Below are 17788 nucleotides of genomic sequence, written 5' to 3' on the forward strand. Positions count from 1 at the left end.
TTCTGTATATATTGGATATTAGCCCTCTGTCAGGTATAGGGTTGGTAAAGTTCATTTCCTAATCTGTAGGCTGCTGTTTTATACTATTGAGAGTATCCTTTGCCTTGAAGAAGAATTTTCAGTTTCATGAGGTCCGATTTGTCACTTGCTGATCTTAGAGCCTGAGCCATTGGTGTTCTGTTCGGAAATTTTATTTATAGATTTGTTACATTTAGCATTTTTCTGTCTAGTAGTACAGACTTATGTCAAAATACATACATGTTCATTCTAATTGATAGCTACTTAGTTTCATAAACTGCTATAATGAGCCAAACCATGTTATTCACTTGACTAAGAATAGATATGTGCCATGTTCTAAAGTTGAGGGGAGTAAAGTATATTGCAAATTCAGTTAAATGTGCAGCAGTGGTGTTTATTTTCAAAATGTATTTGCCTGTGCAAGTACTTCCCAATCCCAGACATATTTGATGATCTCTCATTACACTGACAATGGGTATAATATGGGCATTTGGAGAAATATGACACTTCTGTTCATTCCTCAGCAGCTGGAGCAAGAAGATACTGTCCGTGTACAAAACTACCCCAATGCCTATTAGGTACACATGTCATTGTTGTGATCACAGATAACCCTTCCCAGCACTAGGCAGGACATCGTGCTTCTGATTTTCCATCTTGAAAATCTTAAGAGAATGATAAATTATTGCCTAAAGTATTTTGACACTATTTTTATTTACACACTTTGGTTTGCAGGTTGAAGGTTTTTCTTGTTAGTTTATTATGAAGTATTAGTGCTCTCTCAGGTTATGTTGGTGGAAGAATAGAAGAATACTTGATTAGCTTTAAAGCTGTGCAATGCATGATGGCCCTGCCAATGCTGCTGAGGCCTGGAGGATGTTGAGCAATGCTTCTGCTTGCTTTGCAGGACCAGTGGTTTTGGCGAGTGAGAAACAACAGGGTGATGGATGGATACCCCATGCAAATTACTTACTTCTGGCGGGGCCTTCCTCCCAGTATTGATGCAGTTTATGAAAACAGTGATGGAAATTTTGTCTTCTTTAAAGGTAAGCATGTTTTCTCAGGACGGTTCTGTTGTATATTTATCATTCTGTTCAAGACCCTAAAAAGTACAGGGAAATCGAATGCTAGGTATAATGTTTAATTTTGTAATTTACACTTTCATTTGCAGTAACCTTATGTGTAAGCCAAAATTTGGTGACATCCTGCTCTATGAACATTAAGTTTGAGATTAGATATAACACAAACTAAAAGCAACAGGCAAATTAGGATCAGTATATGCTTTCCACTACAGCTGCTTAGCCTGCTGAGCAGTGGCAGAAGAATGGCTAGAACCTACTAGTTTGAGACTTGTATAGCCTGAGAATCATAGTGAGACCTTTGTAAGAAAGGAAAGGAGGAAGAAAGGATGGCAGGAATGAAGAAAGGAAATGTGGGATGGAGGAGAGCAATAGAAAGAAGGAAAGAAAGCAAGAAAGCGAGGGAGGAAAGAAAGAAGAAAGGAAAATAGGACAGAAAGAGAGGAGGAAGGAAGGGTGGAAAGGAAGAAAAAAGGAAGGAAAAACAGTAGAAAGAATGAAATAAGTAAGTTTTCTCATCAGCGTGTTGGTTAGTTTCTGTATTATTTGGAGGTGTTTACTCTTGTTTGTGATGAAATTTGTCTTTAAACCATTTAAGCTTTGAAGTTTTATTGTGTTTATCAGTTTACGTAAATAACTTCTAACAAACTAAGATGTTAACTCTAATTTTTAGAGAAGGTCGTAATTAGGAAATTCATCCAATGATCAGCATTACGGCATTGACCTAGTTATTAATTATTTATCAGAGATGTGTTTGTCTTATGACTGTTTACCAGTACCTAACTTGCAAAGGAAATGGCCTTGCAAAGTCAATTGTTCCTCTGACCTCAAAACATGAACATTGGTAACTTTAACTGAGGTTAGGAGGCACAGAGGTAAGGCAGACTGTGGTGGAGAATTGAGGGAATTGTGAGGACTCATCTGAACTAGAGTTGGAATATTATTAATCTGTGAACCATGGGTCTTTGAAGTCTGCAAGTAAACTAAACAAAGGATAAAGTTTGAAAGAAAGTGAGAATCTTGAGAGAAAAACGATTACATATTCTCAGGATTGAATTAGATTTTCTTGTTATGGCTGAGTGTAGTGCAAACAACGTAACGGCAATATGTTTGTTTCATCATATATAAAATGAGTGCATGCTTCAGCTTCTTTTGTTTTGTGGATCATCTCTTCTTGCAAATAAAAATAGTAATGTGTCAACTCTACAGCCACAGAGGTTCTGTGATTATGTTAGCTTTATAAACGACCATTAACCACAGGAACTGGGCAACATTCCTTGTCTCAGTTTACTTTATTCTGATTCATACTATTCCCAATCTCTGGATAACTTGCACTACTAAAGTGTTACCACATATAAAGTCCTTGGCACTTCAGTGAAGTCTAGCTATAGCTGCAGGCTGTATGATTATTATGGATATTATTGCCTTCCTGCTATTTTGTATTAGTTATCACTGGAATATACCTGTATTATACCACTGTGAACTAAGTAGAAATACCACTGTTACCAGGCAAATCGGGGTTCCTAATTGGCTTCAATTCTTGTTAATAAAATAACTTAGAAAGAGACTACAAAGGAATTTAAGCATATTTTATTAGACCTTCAGAGACAAGCACAGCACTGGAGGACAGCAAGTAGCCACATGTCAGGGAAATGGGCACAGTATAGAATGCTTAGGGAAGTTTTAGACAAAATTATTAAGAAAGTCCAGAGTGTTGGAGAAAACATATCCAAAAGAAAGGGAGATGTTTGTAAAGGGAAAGAGAGATATTTGTGTGTAACTCAGAAAAAACAGGGAATTTATCAAAGCAGACAAGCACAGTTTTGTCTGAAATATCTGCAAGGGACTGTGTCAGGCGGTGTTCCCACAGCACACTTTCTCATAGCTCTCCCTCCAGGTTTGTCCTTTTCCAAACCTATGAAGTGACAAAGTTAATAATGTTCATTTAGTGCTATCATAGCTGGGGTTGAAAGCCTCAGGGGCCTTGAAGACCAGAGTAACAGTACCTGAAGGTTGACTAATGGAGGCCTAGTACCTCGAAAGAAATTGTTTCGTCTTGCAGTTTACTTTGGCATTGTCTGCCCTTGGCCATCTCCAGGCTGTTTCATGATGCATTCCTTCATTTTCACAGGGATGGATTCACCCTTTTTCTCTAGGTTATCGACAACTTGTACAGTCAGCTCACCCCCAGAATATTCTTCCCGCCACTGTATTTAAATATACCTTTTGTATAACATGTTGCACTTGCAACAAATTTTAAACTACTTAGAAACCCTAAAACTTTCTAATGTAAAATTCACCAGGGTGGATTTTGTTTATATTTTGCTATCACCCCTGTGTTTTCACTTCAGAAAACAGTACAGGTTGAATAGTCACAGTGTAATAGACATTTTCATAAAATAACGCCTTTAAGTGCTAATTAGATGTCAGTAGGAATTCAAGGATGGGTGGCAATCACAGAAGCTGGCAGTGCCTTCTGCTTCCAGCTAGATATTTATACTCAAGAATTAAGCCAGCAATTTACCTGGTGAGTATGGGTAGGAGGAAAAATTACCCCAAAATAATCACAGTCCTGGTCCTGTCAAATATTCAAGGTAAGACCTGAAATACTCAAATTATTACCGTAAAATCAGTCTGAAACAAAATTCATGAATATTCCCCGGTACAAAAATATGGCACATAAAATATACTATAAAACATAGTAAGACACAGTATTCACATACTGTTTATCAAATGCTTGAAGACTATATATGTTGTAAAGGGCAAGAATTACACATAAGAAGCATCCATTTAGGAAAACCCACACGGAAACATAAAACCACTTTTAAGAGACTAGTTTGTGCATAAGTGGAACAAGATGCAATCAACCAAACATTTCCCAGACCCGAAAGTGAATATATGATTGCATGATCGTAGAAACAGCCATTGTGTTTATAGATCTAAAAGAATTAGGAGGGGACTGAGACTCCTTGATATTTGAAACTGACAACCTAGCCTGTATTAACTTTCATGGTATACAGGAAAAGGCGGGAAAATCTTCAGTAAAAATAAGAGACTTAAGCAAACTCTCAGTACCCTGCAGGCCAACAGGGTACAATATGACACACTACAATATGAAGCGAGCTGGACGACTATTCTTCATATAATCAGTTTCACAGCAAACTTAATGAAAAGGAAGCCTACTGAAACTGCTTTCAGGAGAGAAACATTTTCTATATTATACTGAGCAGTGTATACACATTAGTAAATTGAAGACTTACTGCACTATGATCCAAGAGGCTCTAGTGGGCAAATGTCTTTGCAAATACGTTCAGCAAAAAAGACGGGCAATGATTAGTTTGGAAAAAAAATAAGAGACCTCTTGGTATTGTTTTCCACTACTAAATTAGCAAACATAAATAAATTTAAAAGCTACATCATTTAAAAGTTTAAGTATTTCCAGATTCAGCTTCAAAACAATATGTACCTCTTATATGTCACAAAACTTCACTCGTCCAAAGTGAAGAAATCTTAAGTACATGCTGTTCATGAGTGAAGCCCTCCCTACTAATGCAATGTAAAGTCTAATGACATTTAACTGGAGAGCGATTGCTGCTCCACTCTAAACTTTTGCAGGTTCCATTGTAGTCCATCTAGTAATGTTTGAGCTAACTCTAAAATCTGTACACAACAGACTCAATAGGCAAAAGGAGTTGTTGAGATTATCATGACAATATGAGTCTTACTTTAAAATTAATGTTGAAGACAGTAAGTCATTGGCAAGAAGAGAGAAAATTAGATACCAGTGAAATAGAAACGAGTCCAAACACACATCTAAAAGCTTTCTGCGGAAATTTATGTGACACAGAGAAAATTTTCAGTAGGGGAAAATTAAGGACCTTTCACCAAACCTGCCTAAACCACTGTCTGTCTATGCACAGAACAGTTAAACTCAGACAAGTATCTTGTCTTTTAAAATGTATTTTAAAATTGAAAAATTCTGTATTTTAAAATGAATTCACATTATTCACATGCTGCTTCTGAAGACAGTTGAGGTTTCTGAATGTACTAGAAAAATATTGGAGACTTCTGTGACTTTGGTTTAAAAATTAGAAGGAAAAATCGCAAACCATAAAGAATTTCACTTTTTTCTTTTTTTGTTAGATATTTTTTATTTGTATTTCAAATGTCATTCCCTTTTCTGATTTCCTGTCCATAAACACCCTATTATCCTATCCCTCCCTCCCCCTTTTTCTATGAGGGTTTGCTACCTATCCACCCACCCCTTCACACCTCTTCGCCCTGACATTTCCTTATACTGGGTAGTCGAGCCTTGGTAAGAACAAGGGTTTCTCCATCTGTTGGTGCCCAACAAGGCTATCTTCTGCTACATATGCACGTGGAGCCATGGGTCTGCCCATGTGTACTCTTGGATGAAGGTTTAGTACCTGTGAGCTTTGGTTAATTGGTATTGTTATTCTTATGCGGTTGTAAATCCCTTCAATTCCTTCAATCCTTTCTCTAATTCCTCCAGCGGGGACCCCTTTCTCCTTTTATGGTTGTCTGTGAACATCCACTCTATATTTGTCATGTTCTGGCAGAACCTCTCAGGAGACAGCTATATCAAGCTCCTTGTCAGCATGTACTTCTTGGCATCAGCAATATTGTCTGGGTTTAGTGGTTGTATGGATATGGTCTGGATTCCAAGTTGGGGCAGTCTCTGGATGGCCTTTCCTTCAGGCTCTGCTCCACTCTTTATCCCTATATTTTCTCCTGGGAGAATTTTGTTCCCACTTCTAAAAACAAATGAAGCATCCACATTTTGGTGTTCTTTCTTCTTGAGCTTCATATGTTCTATGGATTGTATATTGGGTATTCCAAACTTTGGGGCTAATATCCACTTATCAGTGAGTGCATGCTATGTGTTTTGTGTGTGTGTGTGTGTGTGTGTGTGTGTGTGTGTGTGTGTGTGTGTGCGTATGCGTGTGTGCATGTGTGTTTGTGATTGGGTTACCTTGTTCGGGATGATATTTCCTAGTTACATCCATTTGCCTATGAATTTCATGAAATCATTCTTTTTAATGGCTGAGTAGTATTCCATTGTGTAAATATACCACATTTTCTGTATCCATTCCTGTTGAGGGACATCTGGGTTCTTTCCAGCTTCTGGCTAGTATAAATAAGGCTGCTACGAACATAGTAGATCATCTGTCCTTGTTACATTTGGAGCATCTTTTGGGTATATGCCCAGAAGTGGTATAGCTGGATTTTCAGGTAGTACTATGGCCAATTTTCTGAAAAATCTCCAGACTGATTTCCAGAGTGGTTGTACCAACTTGAAGTTCCACCAAGAATGGAAGAGTGTTCCTCTTTCTCCACATCTTCCCCAGCATTGTTGTCACCTAAATTTTTTATCTTATCCATTCTGACTAGGCTGAGGTAGAATCTTAGGATTGTTTTGTTTTGCATTTCCCTTTTGACTAAGGATGTCGAACATTGATTTAGGCCATTCAATATTCCTCAGCTATGAATTCTTTGTTTAGCTCTGTACCCAATTTTTAAATAAGGTTATTTGATTCTCTGAAATCTACCTTCTTGAGTTCTTTGTATATATTGGATATTAACACTTTATCGGATATAGGATTGATAAAGATCTTTTCCCAATCTGTTGGTTGCTGTTTCGTCCTAATAACAGTGTCCTTCGCTTTACAGAAGCTTTGCAATTTTACGAAATCCCATTTGTCTATTCTTGATTTTAGAGTATAAGCCATTGGTATTATTTTCAGAATATTTTCCCCAGTGCCCATGTGCTCGAGGCTCTTCCCCACTTTTTCTTCTATTAGTTTGAGTGTATCTGGTTTTATGCGGAAGTCCATGTTCCACTGGGGCTTGATCTTTGCACTGGGTGATTAGAATGGATCGATTTGCATTCTTTTACATGCTGACCTCTAGTTGAACCAGCACCATTTCTTGAAAATGCTCTCTTTTTTGCCATTGGATGGTTTTAGCTCCTTTGTCAAAGATCAAGTGACCATAGGTGTGTTGTTTCGTTTCTGGGTCTTCAATTCTACTCCATTGATCTAAGGTCAGGGATGGTGATTACCCCAGAAGTTCTTGAGATAGTTGAGAATAGTATTAGTGATCCTAGGTATTTTGTTATTCCAAATGAATTCATATATTCCTCTTTCTAACTTTATGAAGAATTGAGTTGGAATTTTGATGAGGATTCACTGTACTCAAAGGATAAACAGGCTGAGAAAAAAAATAGGGAAACAATACCCTTCACGATAGTCACTAATAGTATAAAATTCCTCGGTGTGACTCTAACCAAGCAAGTGAAAGATCTGTATGACAAGAACTCCAAGTCTCTGAAGAAAGAAATTGAAGAAAATCTCAGGAGATGGAAAGGTCTCCCATGCTCTGGGATCGACAGGATTAATATTGTAAAATTGGCCATCTTACCAAAAGCAATCTTCTGATTCACTTTCTTCTTTAAGATACTTTAAAGTTGAGGAGAAACCAGGATTTAGTGCTGTGTCCCCAGAAGATAAATGGAATTCCAAGCATTTAATTTTATAAAGCTCAAGAAAAATAAATATAAATGGATAAAAATTCCATCAGGATCAATATATGGATGATCGATGAGAGTTGGGGGAAATGGAAAGGAACACAGGCAAGTCTGTAGAAATCCTCAAGGAAAAAATTGTCCATTATTTTAGTCATTAGACATTTTGATAGGTACCATAACATGTACTTTTCACTTTGTACTTAAATACATTATTTACTCTCCTGTGATATTTATACCAAAACAAATCTATCCTGTAAAGAGAAACATATCAATTTATTTATTCCACAAATTCGAATAATCTGGATCATGGGTATTAGAAATAATTCTTTTATTCCTCCATTACATGTTAAATATAAAAGCCCACATAATACATTTCTCAAGATAACTCAGTCCTGGATGTGGAGGTAGAATAATAATACAGTGGAGCACCTAACAGCACAGCTTCCACATTCCTAGCAACTTCCTGTATTGGCCTAAATTCTATTAGGACATATAGTAGAATGAGGAAGTAAGTATTAATGGAGAGATAACCAGTGACTGAAGCTATATTAAGGACAATGTATAATCTTAATTTAATGTTATATCCTACTGTCTTGAAGTGATTTTTAATCCATTCTCTAATAAGAATCTGTGCTGGTAATGAATATGAAATATGTCAGCAAAACAGTTTTGCATAATCTTACCATGTTATATTTAATTTTTATTGCTGTTCTATTTTTACTGATTTTCCAAGTATTAGTTTTGCTTATTTTTAACGTTTTGCTATTAATTTATATGTTCTTCAAAAAATGCCTTTGAGATCTTGTTACATGAAGAAAGTCAGGAATTTACAAACATTTTTAAAGATTATTTTAAAACTGAATAAATGGTTTAGATGTACAGTTCTTTCCAAACAAGAAGGAAGAGGAGGAAAAGGAAGTAGAGGAAGAGGGGGAGAGGGAAGAGGGGGAGGAGGGGGAGGAGAAAAAGAAAAGAAGAAGAAGAAGAAGAAGAAGAAGAAGAAGAAGAAGAAGAAGAAGAAGAAGAAGAAGAAGAAGAAGAAGAAGAAGAAGAAGAAGAAGAAATCATTATTCTAGAGTGTGGAGAGATGGCTTATTGGAGATTAATTTCTTGGAAATTAGTTTCTAGGGACCATGTCAGATAGCTCACAGCTTGCCTCTTATCCAATAACTTCTGTGGTATTGACATTCATAGTACCACAGACATTAATACACTTAAGTAAAAGTGCTTAAAATGCACTCATTACATAATGTCTCGTTTAACTTTCTGAGATGCTCTGCAGAGCAAGTCTGTACATGCAAGCGTGAAACTGGGTATGATTGTATATGTAACAGAGATCATTCACAGCATGTATTTGTTGAATATATAATGGTTGGGTTACATTTATTCTTATCATGTCTAGATCAATTTTTTCCCCTTATTCCTCGTCCATACATTTTGCAGCTAACACTGGGTGCTTTCCCTTTATGGGAGCTCTTAAGGTAGCTACTTCATTATCAAAGAACAAGAAATCAATTATGCCATCAAGTATGCAGTCTGTTTGCCTGTCAGAGAGAGAAGCAGGGAAATCTACTGCACACACGATTGTGGCAAGCTGCCTCATATTCCTCTGGGACAGCTGATATCATAAAATCACATTTGGGAACATAATGATGGCAGATGTTTACATTAAATTATAAGGCATGCTGAGTGAATGCTTATGAGATAATAATATCAAAAATAATCTGTGTAGAAAATAGAATTTGTAAAATTTCCTTCATGAAGAATCTAAACTTTAAAAAATGAAAACCACTGTCGAATCAAGTATTTTTAAATCTGTCTCAAATTCCTACTTTTCCATCATTTAGTAACTTTAGCAGTCTTTCTTATCATTCTTGACAGTTTTATTTCAACAAAAAATATTACTTACAAAATGGCACTTAACATGTATCTGAAGACAGAAAGGCTCATAAATTTGAGTAGAAAAGTATTAAATACAAAATAAGAAGCAAATAAGGAGAATGAAAATCTTCTAAAAATAGACCAGAGCCGACATTGCAAAAAGTTGCTTATTTCCGAATGGTTTCTGCTCCTTGCATTTTATTTCTTTTCAAATGAACCAGCGGTTATTTATGCTACTCACAAACCATTACTTCTGGAAGTTTGTGCCCGGCCTAGCAAATTTAAGATCAAAGTAGCTTGTTTCTTTGACAGTGCAGTAGTTAAAAGAAATCTACGATAAGTACCTGAGAATGGTCACCAATATTTGACTCTGAGTGGTAATGAAAAATAAAGGTTACAATAGATGTTCAGGATTCTAACTGCAGGCAAAGAATAACTACAGAACATGGGAGTCATGTTACTTAAATGATAAATATTAATTGAATTCTAGCTTTTTAAAATTTTGTCAAGAAAATTTCATTTAAATGGAAGACTTTAATAAGAATACATATCAACAACTATCTGATTTTAACCTAAAGTGCTAATTTACATGAATTAATTAAAGTCATTTATATATGTTTAGCTATATAATATATTAATATATTACTATATTAATTAATAAAATTTAATGACACATACCATACTAATGCCTTAATTCTCTTTGTTTTATTGGTCTTACTAAGGAGCATTCAATTATACAATAAAATTTAATAGTTGATAGCTAAAACTTTTCATTAATATCCTGTATTTAACCTTGTAAATATTCAAAATTCTATAATTTTTAAATTATTTTTCTTTTAGTTATAATTAAATCTGACATTTAGCATCTATATTTTTGAATATCTAAAAATTTTCCATTTTCAAAAACTTTCACAACATCCTTTTATTTACACTGCTGACAAGTGACAGACACAGGTTAGGCAGTCATAAAGTTTGTCAGAAAGTCTGTTAACTTCTCAAAGGAAGATACTTATCTGATAGGAAATATTCTTTTGAAGGGAAATCTGAGATTCACATTCCAGTGACCACATCGGCCTAGAAATCAAATTTCTTTACTTACTGGGTAATACTAGAGACTCTGCAAAAGCAAATCTTCGAAGATACTTAGTGACTTTATGAATTTAGGTGTTTATTTATGAACTTGTGACATATAGACAAAAGAAACGAAACCATATCCTAAACGATAAGGGGAAATATGTTGATTTAATGTTGATCGAGAGAGGTCTGTAAGTACAGAGAGTAAGTGGTAGGTAAATTTGACATCACTGTATGGAATGGTTCGTATATGCTTGGCCCACAGAGTAGTACTATTAGGAAGTGTAGCTTTGTCAGAGTAGGTGTGTCACAGTGGGCATGGGCTTTAACAGCCTCATCCTAGCTACTTTCAGATGAAGATGTAGAACTCTCAGCAACTCCTGCACCATGCTGCCTGTATAGACACTGCCATGCTCTACCTTGACGATAATGGACTGAATCCTAAACCTGTAAGCCAGCCCCAATTAAATGCTGTGCTTATAAGAGTTACCTTCGTCCTGGTGTCTGAAAAACACCCTGGGTGGTTCAGTAAAAAGCCTAACTAAGACACTATATATGCATTTTAAACCTGATAATTTCAACAACTCTGACTGAGTAGTGACAGTTTACATTAAACAAAGCTAGGAAATCCTCCACATACTGACCTACCCACGATCTCAGAGTTTGTGTTTGGTAGACTTGTTGCCCTCCACTCCTACTTAACTTCAAAGCTGTTAAATATTCCACTAACAAGCCTACAACAACCTAACCAAAAGAGAAAGTCTTTTTGACAATATTTTAATCCTTTGAGAGTTTCTTGACGAATATATAGATATTGATCAAAAATTCAGCCAGTAAATATTGTGTGCTAAGTTTTGCACAAATGTGCAGTATTTTAATTATTTTTACTAATTCATTAATTTACTTTATATCCTGGCAGCATTTTCCCTCTTTCCTCTCCCCATCCACTCTTCCTTCCTTTCTCTTCAGAAAAGAGGAGGCTTCCCATGGATATCAACTAGTCTATGCATATCAAGTTGCAGTAAGACTAGCCACATCTTCTATTTGCACTACATAAGGCAGCCCACTTAGGGGAAAGAGAGCCAACAGCAGGCAGTAGGGTCAGAGACAACCCCTGCCCCTGCTGTTAGGAGTCCCACTTGAAGACCAAGCTGCACAACTGTTACTTATCTTCAAAGGGCCTAAGTCAGTTATCTGAATGTTCTCTGGTTGGCAGTTCAGTCTCTGTGATCCCTAGTTAATCCTGTAGGTTTTCTTGTGGTGTTCTTGACTGCTCTGACTTTATAATCCTTCCTCTGCCTCTTCCACAGGACTACCTAAGTTCCACCTAATGTTTGGTTGTGAGTCTGTGTATCTGTTTCCCTTAGTGCTAGGGAAATTGCCATCAGAAATTTAATATTTTTCTTTAAAGATGTGTAAAGAATTATGTTGTGATTTTGGGGGGTATTGGGCTGAATTTGTCTTAAAAAATAGAATCTCACCAAATAACCTTTAGCTGTCCTAAAACTCACTTGGAAGAACAGACTGCCCACAAACTGACAGAAATCCACCTGTCTCTGTCTCCTGGGTGCTGCAATTAAGGCGTATGTAACCATGTTTGCCTCTTAGGTTTTATGCGATGAAAATCACACATTCCTCAATTTGTGTTCTTATCTCTTCCGTTCTTAGCTTTTCTTGGAACTTACGATCATTTTTGTTTGTTTGAAATATCTTATTTTAAAATACGTCTTCAAGTAAGATAAATTTTTATTATTCCCTATCCTTTTAATCTCTCCAGCTTCTCCCAACGTCCTTCCCTCTAACCTATCCCATGCTTCTTATTACTCTCAAGCTGATAACTTTTAAAAACAAACTATAAAAGTTTTCATTGAATAGCAGATATTGAATTTTTAACTGTATGAATAAATTTATAATATAATACTTATTTTGATCTGTTATTTAAATGTAATTAAAAACTATCTTTGATAATTTCTTTTAAAAATGTAATATATATTTTATTGGTTATTTTATTTATTTCCATTTTAAATGTTACCCCTTCCCAGTTTCCCCTCTGCAAACCTCCTATCCCATCCCCCTTCCCTAGTGCTTCTATGAAGGAACTCCCCCACCCATCCACTCCTGACTCATCACCCTAGAATTCCCCTATGCTGGGGCATCAAGTCTTCACAGGCCTACGGGTCTCGGGCCTCACCACCCATAGATGCCAAAAAGGCAATCCTCTGCTACATATGCATCTACAGTCATGGGTCCCTCCATGTGTTACTTTTTGTTGGTGGCCTAGTTCCTAAAGGCTCGGGGGTGGGGGTGGGGGTTGGTTGATCGATTTTCTTGTTCTTCCTATGGTATTGCAAACCCCTTCAGCTCCTTCAGTCCTTCCCCTAACTCCTCCAGTGGGGACTCTGTGCTCAGTCCAATGGTTGACTGCAACTATTGGTCAAGCTCTGGTAAAGCCTATCAAGAGACAGCCATACCAGGCTCCTTTCAGCAAGTGCTTTTTGCATCAGCAATAGTGTCTAGGTTTGGTCTCTGCAGATGGGATAGATCTTTAGGTGGCGCAGTCTCTGAATGGCCTTTCCTTCGGTCTCTTCCATTCTTTGTCCCTGCACTTCCTTTAGACAGGAACAATTCTGGGTTAATATTTTTGTGATGAGTGTGTGGTCTCATCCCTCAATCAAGGGCCATGCCTAACCACTGGATATGTTCTCTACAGGTTTTCTCTCCCCTTTCTTGGGTATTTCAGTTAATTCTGACTTGATGATACTGCATTTGCCTCTTCCAATACAGTGTCAATGAGGTCAATCTTTTCCCCTTCGACCAGAACATGCCAATGTCATTTTAGATACAGTCAAAATCTTTATTCTGCATCACAGATCAATAATATCTATGGGAGTCAGGCATGTTGATTACAATGTAAGCCGAAAGCTACCTCTTACATAAAAATAAAGTGAGTTGAATATAAATCACTCAAATACAAACTAAAGAATAAACATGTCACCTCAGTTTTGTCATGTGAAATTTCTAACTCATTAAGATGCAGAAGGAATTATGTTGCTGTCCTTAATAAACACACAGAATTGTAAGCACTGACACTTATTCAATTTATATTCCCTTGAATTTTGACCACAATACCCAGAGGCAAGGCCATGGTTTCCCATAATGTTTTTGGTCTTTAACATTTCATCCTATAAACCAACAGCAAATGCTTCTAAGGTTTTTGTTTTATTTTGCTTTATTATTTTCAAGGACATTTAAATACATTTCAAATTATATTCAGTAGTGTTTATTCCTAACAGGAAAATAGTAGTCATGGTCTACTGTATAAAGTCTTGTTCATTTAAAACAAAAAAAAAACCTGATTATTCATTTAAATAGATGGAAAACATTGAACCAATAGTAAAACATTTACATCATATAGCTTTTAAGAAACAGTATTCTGATCCCCTGAAGTGGTTACCTGTTCAAGACTTAGGCACAGAAGACAAGAAATCAAGGGACAGAAAAATTAAGAGGCATGCTGAAAATAGCTGATTGGGACTTTCACAATTCAGCACCTGCTTTTTGTTTCCTGTAAGATGAGCTAAATTGCTTTCATAAACAAAACACAAGTTTAAACCACCTATGTTCTTACAGCACAGCTGTGTGGAGATCTAGTTGTCCTGGCTTCCTATCTAATCGGCATGTATTTTAAGTGATAACTATTTTATACTGTTCTTCATAAACTTGTTGTAGAGAACAGGAGATATAGGTATATGTCACTTGTTTCATGTGTGCAATGAATAAACACGTTATAACTCCTAAAAAAAAAGAAGGAAAGAAACAGTATTCTGAGATATCTCCCTAGCCTCCAAAGATCACAGATGTGATGACCTGAGTTTTCATTCTCGGAATCCATACAAAGCTTGATACTATTCCCAGAGACTTGTATTCTGAATGCTCCCATAATGAGATGATAGAAGAGATCAGGAAAACCGTGGAAGCTTGCAGGTGAGCTAGCTGAGCTTACACAGAGGCAAAAAGAGACTTTGTCTCAAGGTAAAATAGGAAAGCAACATCTGAGGTTATTTCATGACCTAGCCAAAAAAGCCATTGCATGTAAACCCTGCCATCAAACATGTGAGCAAACATACCCAAATGTGTGCACAAGCATCCTAATGTACATGCAAATATACACATCATATGTGTAGACTGAATAGAAAAAAAAGGTTAACAGAATAATGAGATTTTCAATTTAAAACGTCAACAATGTTTTCTCGTAAGTTAAAACTACTAATGCACATATTGTGAAGTACAGAATGCCCCTGCTGGAGAGCCATGGTTGAGCTGAGCTGAGGAAAGGCTTACTCTCAGTAGCTGACATGGGGGCATTGCAACCACAGTTTCTTTCCTAATTAGACATGAGATGAAAGGGAAGGAAGGATGCGGGAAGTCTGAGCATAGTCAGTTGAGTGGCCCCTTTATAAGATCCCTTCTATTGTTTGAAGATCTCCTGTTTTAATGGCGACCGTATAGGGTAGAAGAAAAAGGAGAACGTGTGCTGTGAAGCCATTTTTTGTCTTTCCTTTCTTCATAATTTGTCAAAAATTAAGACATTAGGTGAGGCACTTACTTTAAAGTTTTTTGATTTAAAATGATCGATCCTGGAGAAAATGTGTATCTTATTATGGCATTTTCCAAAAACATAGTTAAATATAACATCTGCGTGGCTTCTCAACACAGTACTGTGCTGTGTCTGTTGGCTCAGGTGGGCTATTCATTGTAATAATAATTTTCTAGCTTTGCTCTCAAGATTCAAAGTTGATACGGTCCACATTGTTTACATAGTCTTCATTGTTGTTTTGCTAGATATGTGGTCCTGTGTATGATATCTCTTGCACTTTAAGCATGGAGCTTTGCACTAATAGCCATTTAGTCAACACTTCAAATTGTTTTCAGATGCTGTATATGACATGTCAATATTTTGTTTCTTGTGATTTCTCATAGCTTAGAGTGACTGTCAGCTTGTAAACTGTTAACTAAGTAATATGATAAAGACAAAGGCTAGGAAACTTTGGCAATACAGTAGAATCACATTATTCAGGCAGGGTGCTCCCACAGAAAAGATCAAAATAAATATTGAAGGGATCATCTTTTTGTTAAGTAGCTGGTGCATGGTGTGAGGATGACGTAAGCAAGCCACGTTGACAGGAGCCTTTCAATAAATATATATATGTACTGGAATTTTTCTTGGTGTGTGATTAAAATAAACTTTAGAAGAATTTTCTAATTACCTTGAGAAAAATAAATGAAAGGGACAACCTAGAGGCAAGCTAGCGAGAAAGGAGATTTGCAGTAATACAAGCAACAGAATTGTCATTAAATCCCTAAGGAGAATGTCTAGAAGACAGCATAGTTCATTGGCTAAAAGCCAGGATGCTGATTCAAAAGCTTGGAGGTTCATGTAGGTGTTATACTTTGTATAGAATTCGGATGCTCCAAGTTCATAAAGAAGCTGTCTCATTCAGTTAGAAGAAAAGCTGAAATGTGTTAATTGAGCTCGAGGGAACAAAGACTTGATAACCCACAGCACAGGAACTGCACATACTTCCCTGACTGTTTCTCATCCATTCATAGCTCAGTCCTTCCTTTGCCCTACTCTCTTTCAGTCCAGCTTCCTTACTCAGTCAATCCCTCCTCCTCACCCTTGTTTTAGAGTTGCGAGTGAAAATGGAAAATGAGGCATAAAGTAATTGCTTATAAAAGACAAAACGGAAAAACGTTGTTATTACTGACAAAAGAACTGGCCTTCAAGGAACAATTACTAGAGAAAGAAACAAGATTTATTATCTGATCAATGGAATAAGTTTTATTTACCCTGCCTGAATAAAATTAATACAAAGTTGGGTGGTGATGGTTTTAATTGCCAAGTTGACAACTTGGAATCCCCTGGGTAAAGAGATTCAGTGAGGGGCTGTGTGTTTCATAAATTTCCCTAAAGGCATGTGTGTGCGGAGATGTCTAGATCACTTGGTAATAAATGTGAAAACACAAACCCTCTATGGGCAGCATCATTTCCTGGGCTTGGAGTTTGAACTGTTAAGTGTAAAGAGTGGCCTGAATACAGTGAGCATGAATGTGCTCACTTCACTTTCTGCTCTTGACTGCTCTTGACTCTAGCTCTCTCTCTCTCTCTCTCTCTCTCTCTATATATATATATATATATATATATATATATATATAGAGAGAGAGAGAGAGAGAGAGAGAGAGCTTATATAGGGGTATTGGGAGGGGAGTTGAGAAGGTAGTAGAGACAGAGAAAGGCAGAGGGGGAGAAGGCAAGGCGAGGGAGAAGAGAGAAAGAGAGATAAAGGAGTAGAGAAGTAGAGACCAGTCATAAGCATGTGGAGAGGGGATAGGGAATGAGGAGAAAGGGGGAAAGGACAAGAGGAAAGATTGAGAGCCATGACCAGTTATTTCATGTTCCTAGTTTCCCCAGGATGGAAATCTGGAGTTGTGGGCTGAAATAAACCATTTCTCCCATGAGTTACCTTTTTGTCAGGATATCAGATTGTGACCAAGTGAAACTCGGATAGAGGTCATAGGTAGATGTCAGCCTTTCAGTTATAAGTTAACTGCTGAAAATCCTCCATAGTATATACTATTTGGTTTCCAGAGCCACTGACATTGGCACTAGGGAGACCCAGTTTGTTCACCTGTGTTCTTTCTTTCCATATCTCTGTCTCTCCATTTCTGAAATTTCTATTATTTCAACCCTCAGCTTTGTATCTTCTTCCTCTTTTTGACCACTTTTTCCTATTCCTACAAGTGGTCCCTTTGTAAAACACATTTCTTTTTAGAAGTCGAGCTGTTGTTTCTCTGTAATTGCTATATAATTCTCATGTGGTCCTAAATTGTCAAATGCCACTTTAGGCTTATAGCCTACAGGTTATTATAATTATAATGACAAATACAACTATGTCTTCTTGCTTGTTTATAGATGTATATCCCTAATATCTCATACTCTTAATTTGAATTTGGAGCTCTCACCTATCCACAGTCTTATTTTCTTATTCAATAATACTCATATTTTCTTGTCTATCTGCATAAAGCATGGCTTGAGAATAATCTATGATATCTCTGTTTCATCCCGTAACCAAGTCATCCCATTAATTCCAACTTCAAAATACAACATGAGTGCATTTCTCCTTTCCTCTTC

At 36.7% G+C, this 17788-nt stretch overlaps 1 protein-coding gene across 2 annotated transcripts in view; it reads left to right on the forward strand.

Moving 5' to 3' along the window:
- The window catches only part of Mmp16 (matrix metallopeptidase 16), a 243988-nt gene that overhangs the window by 204892 nt on the left and 21308 nt on the right, over positions 1 to 17788 (forward strand). For both annotated transcript variants that reach the window (NM_080776.3, XM_039110732.2), the window contains 1 exon segment: positions 923 to 1061. In NM_080776.3, the coding sequence (NP_542954.2) occupies positions 923 to 1061 (139 nt within the window).

This window comes from Rattus norvegicus, chromosome 5, assembly GCF_036323735.1.
Source record: "Rattus norvegicus strain BN/NHsdMcwi chromosome 5, GRCr8, whole genome shotgun sequence".
NCBI lineage: Eukaryota > Metazoa > Chordata > Mammalia > Rodentia > Muridae > Rattus > Rattus norvegicus.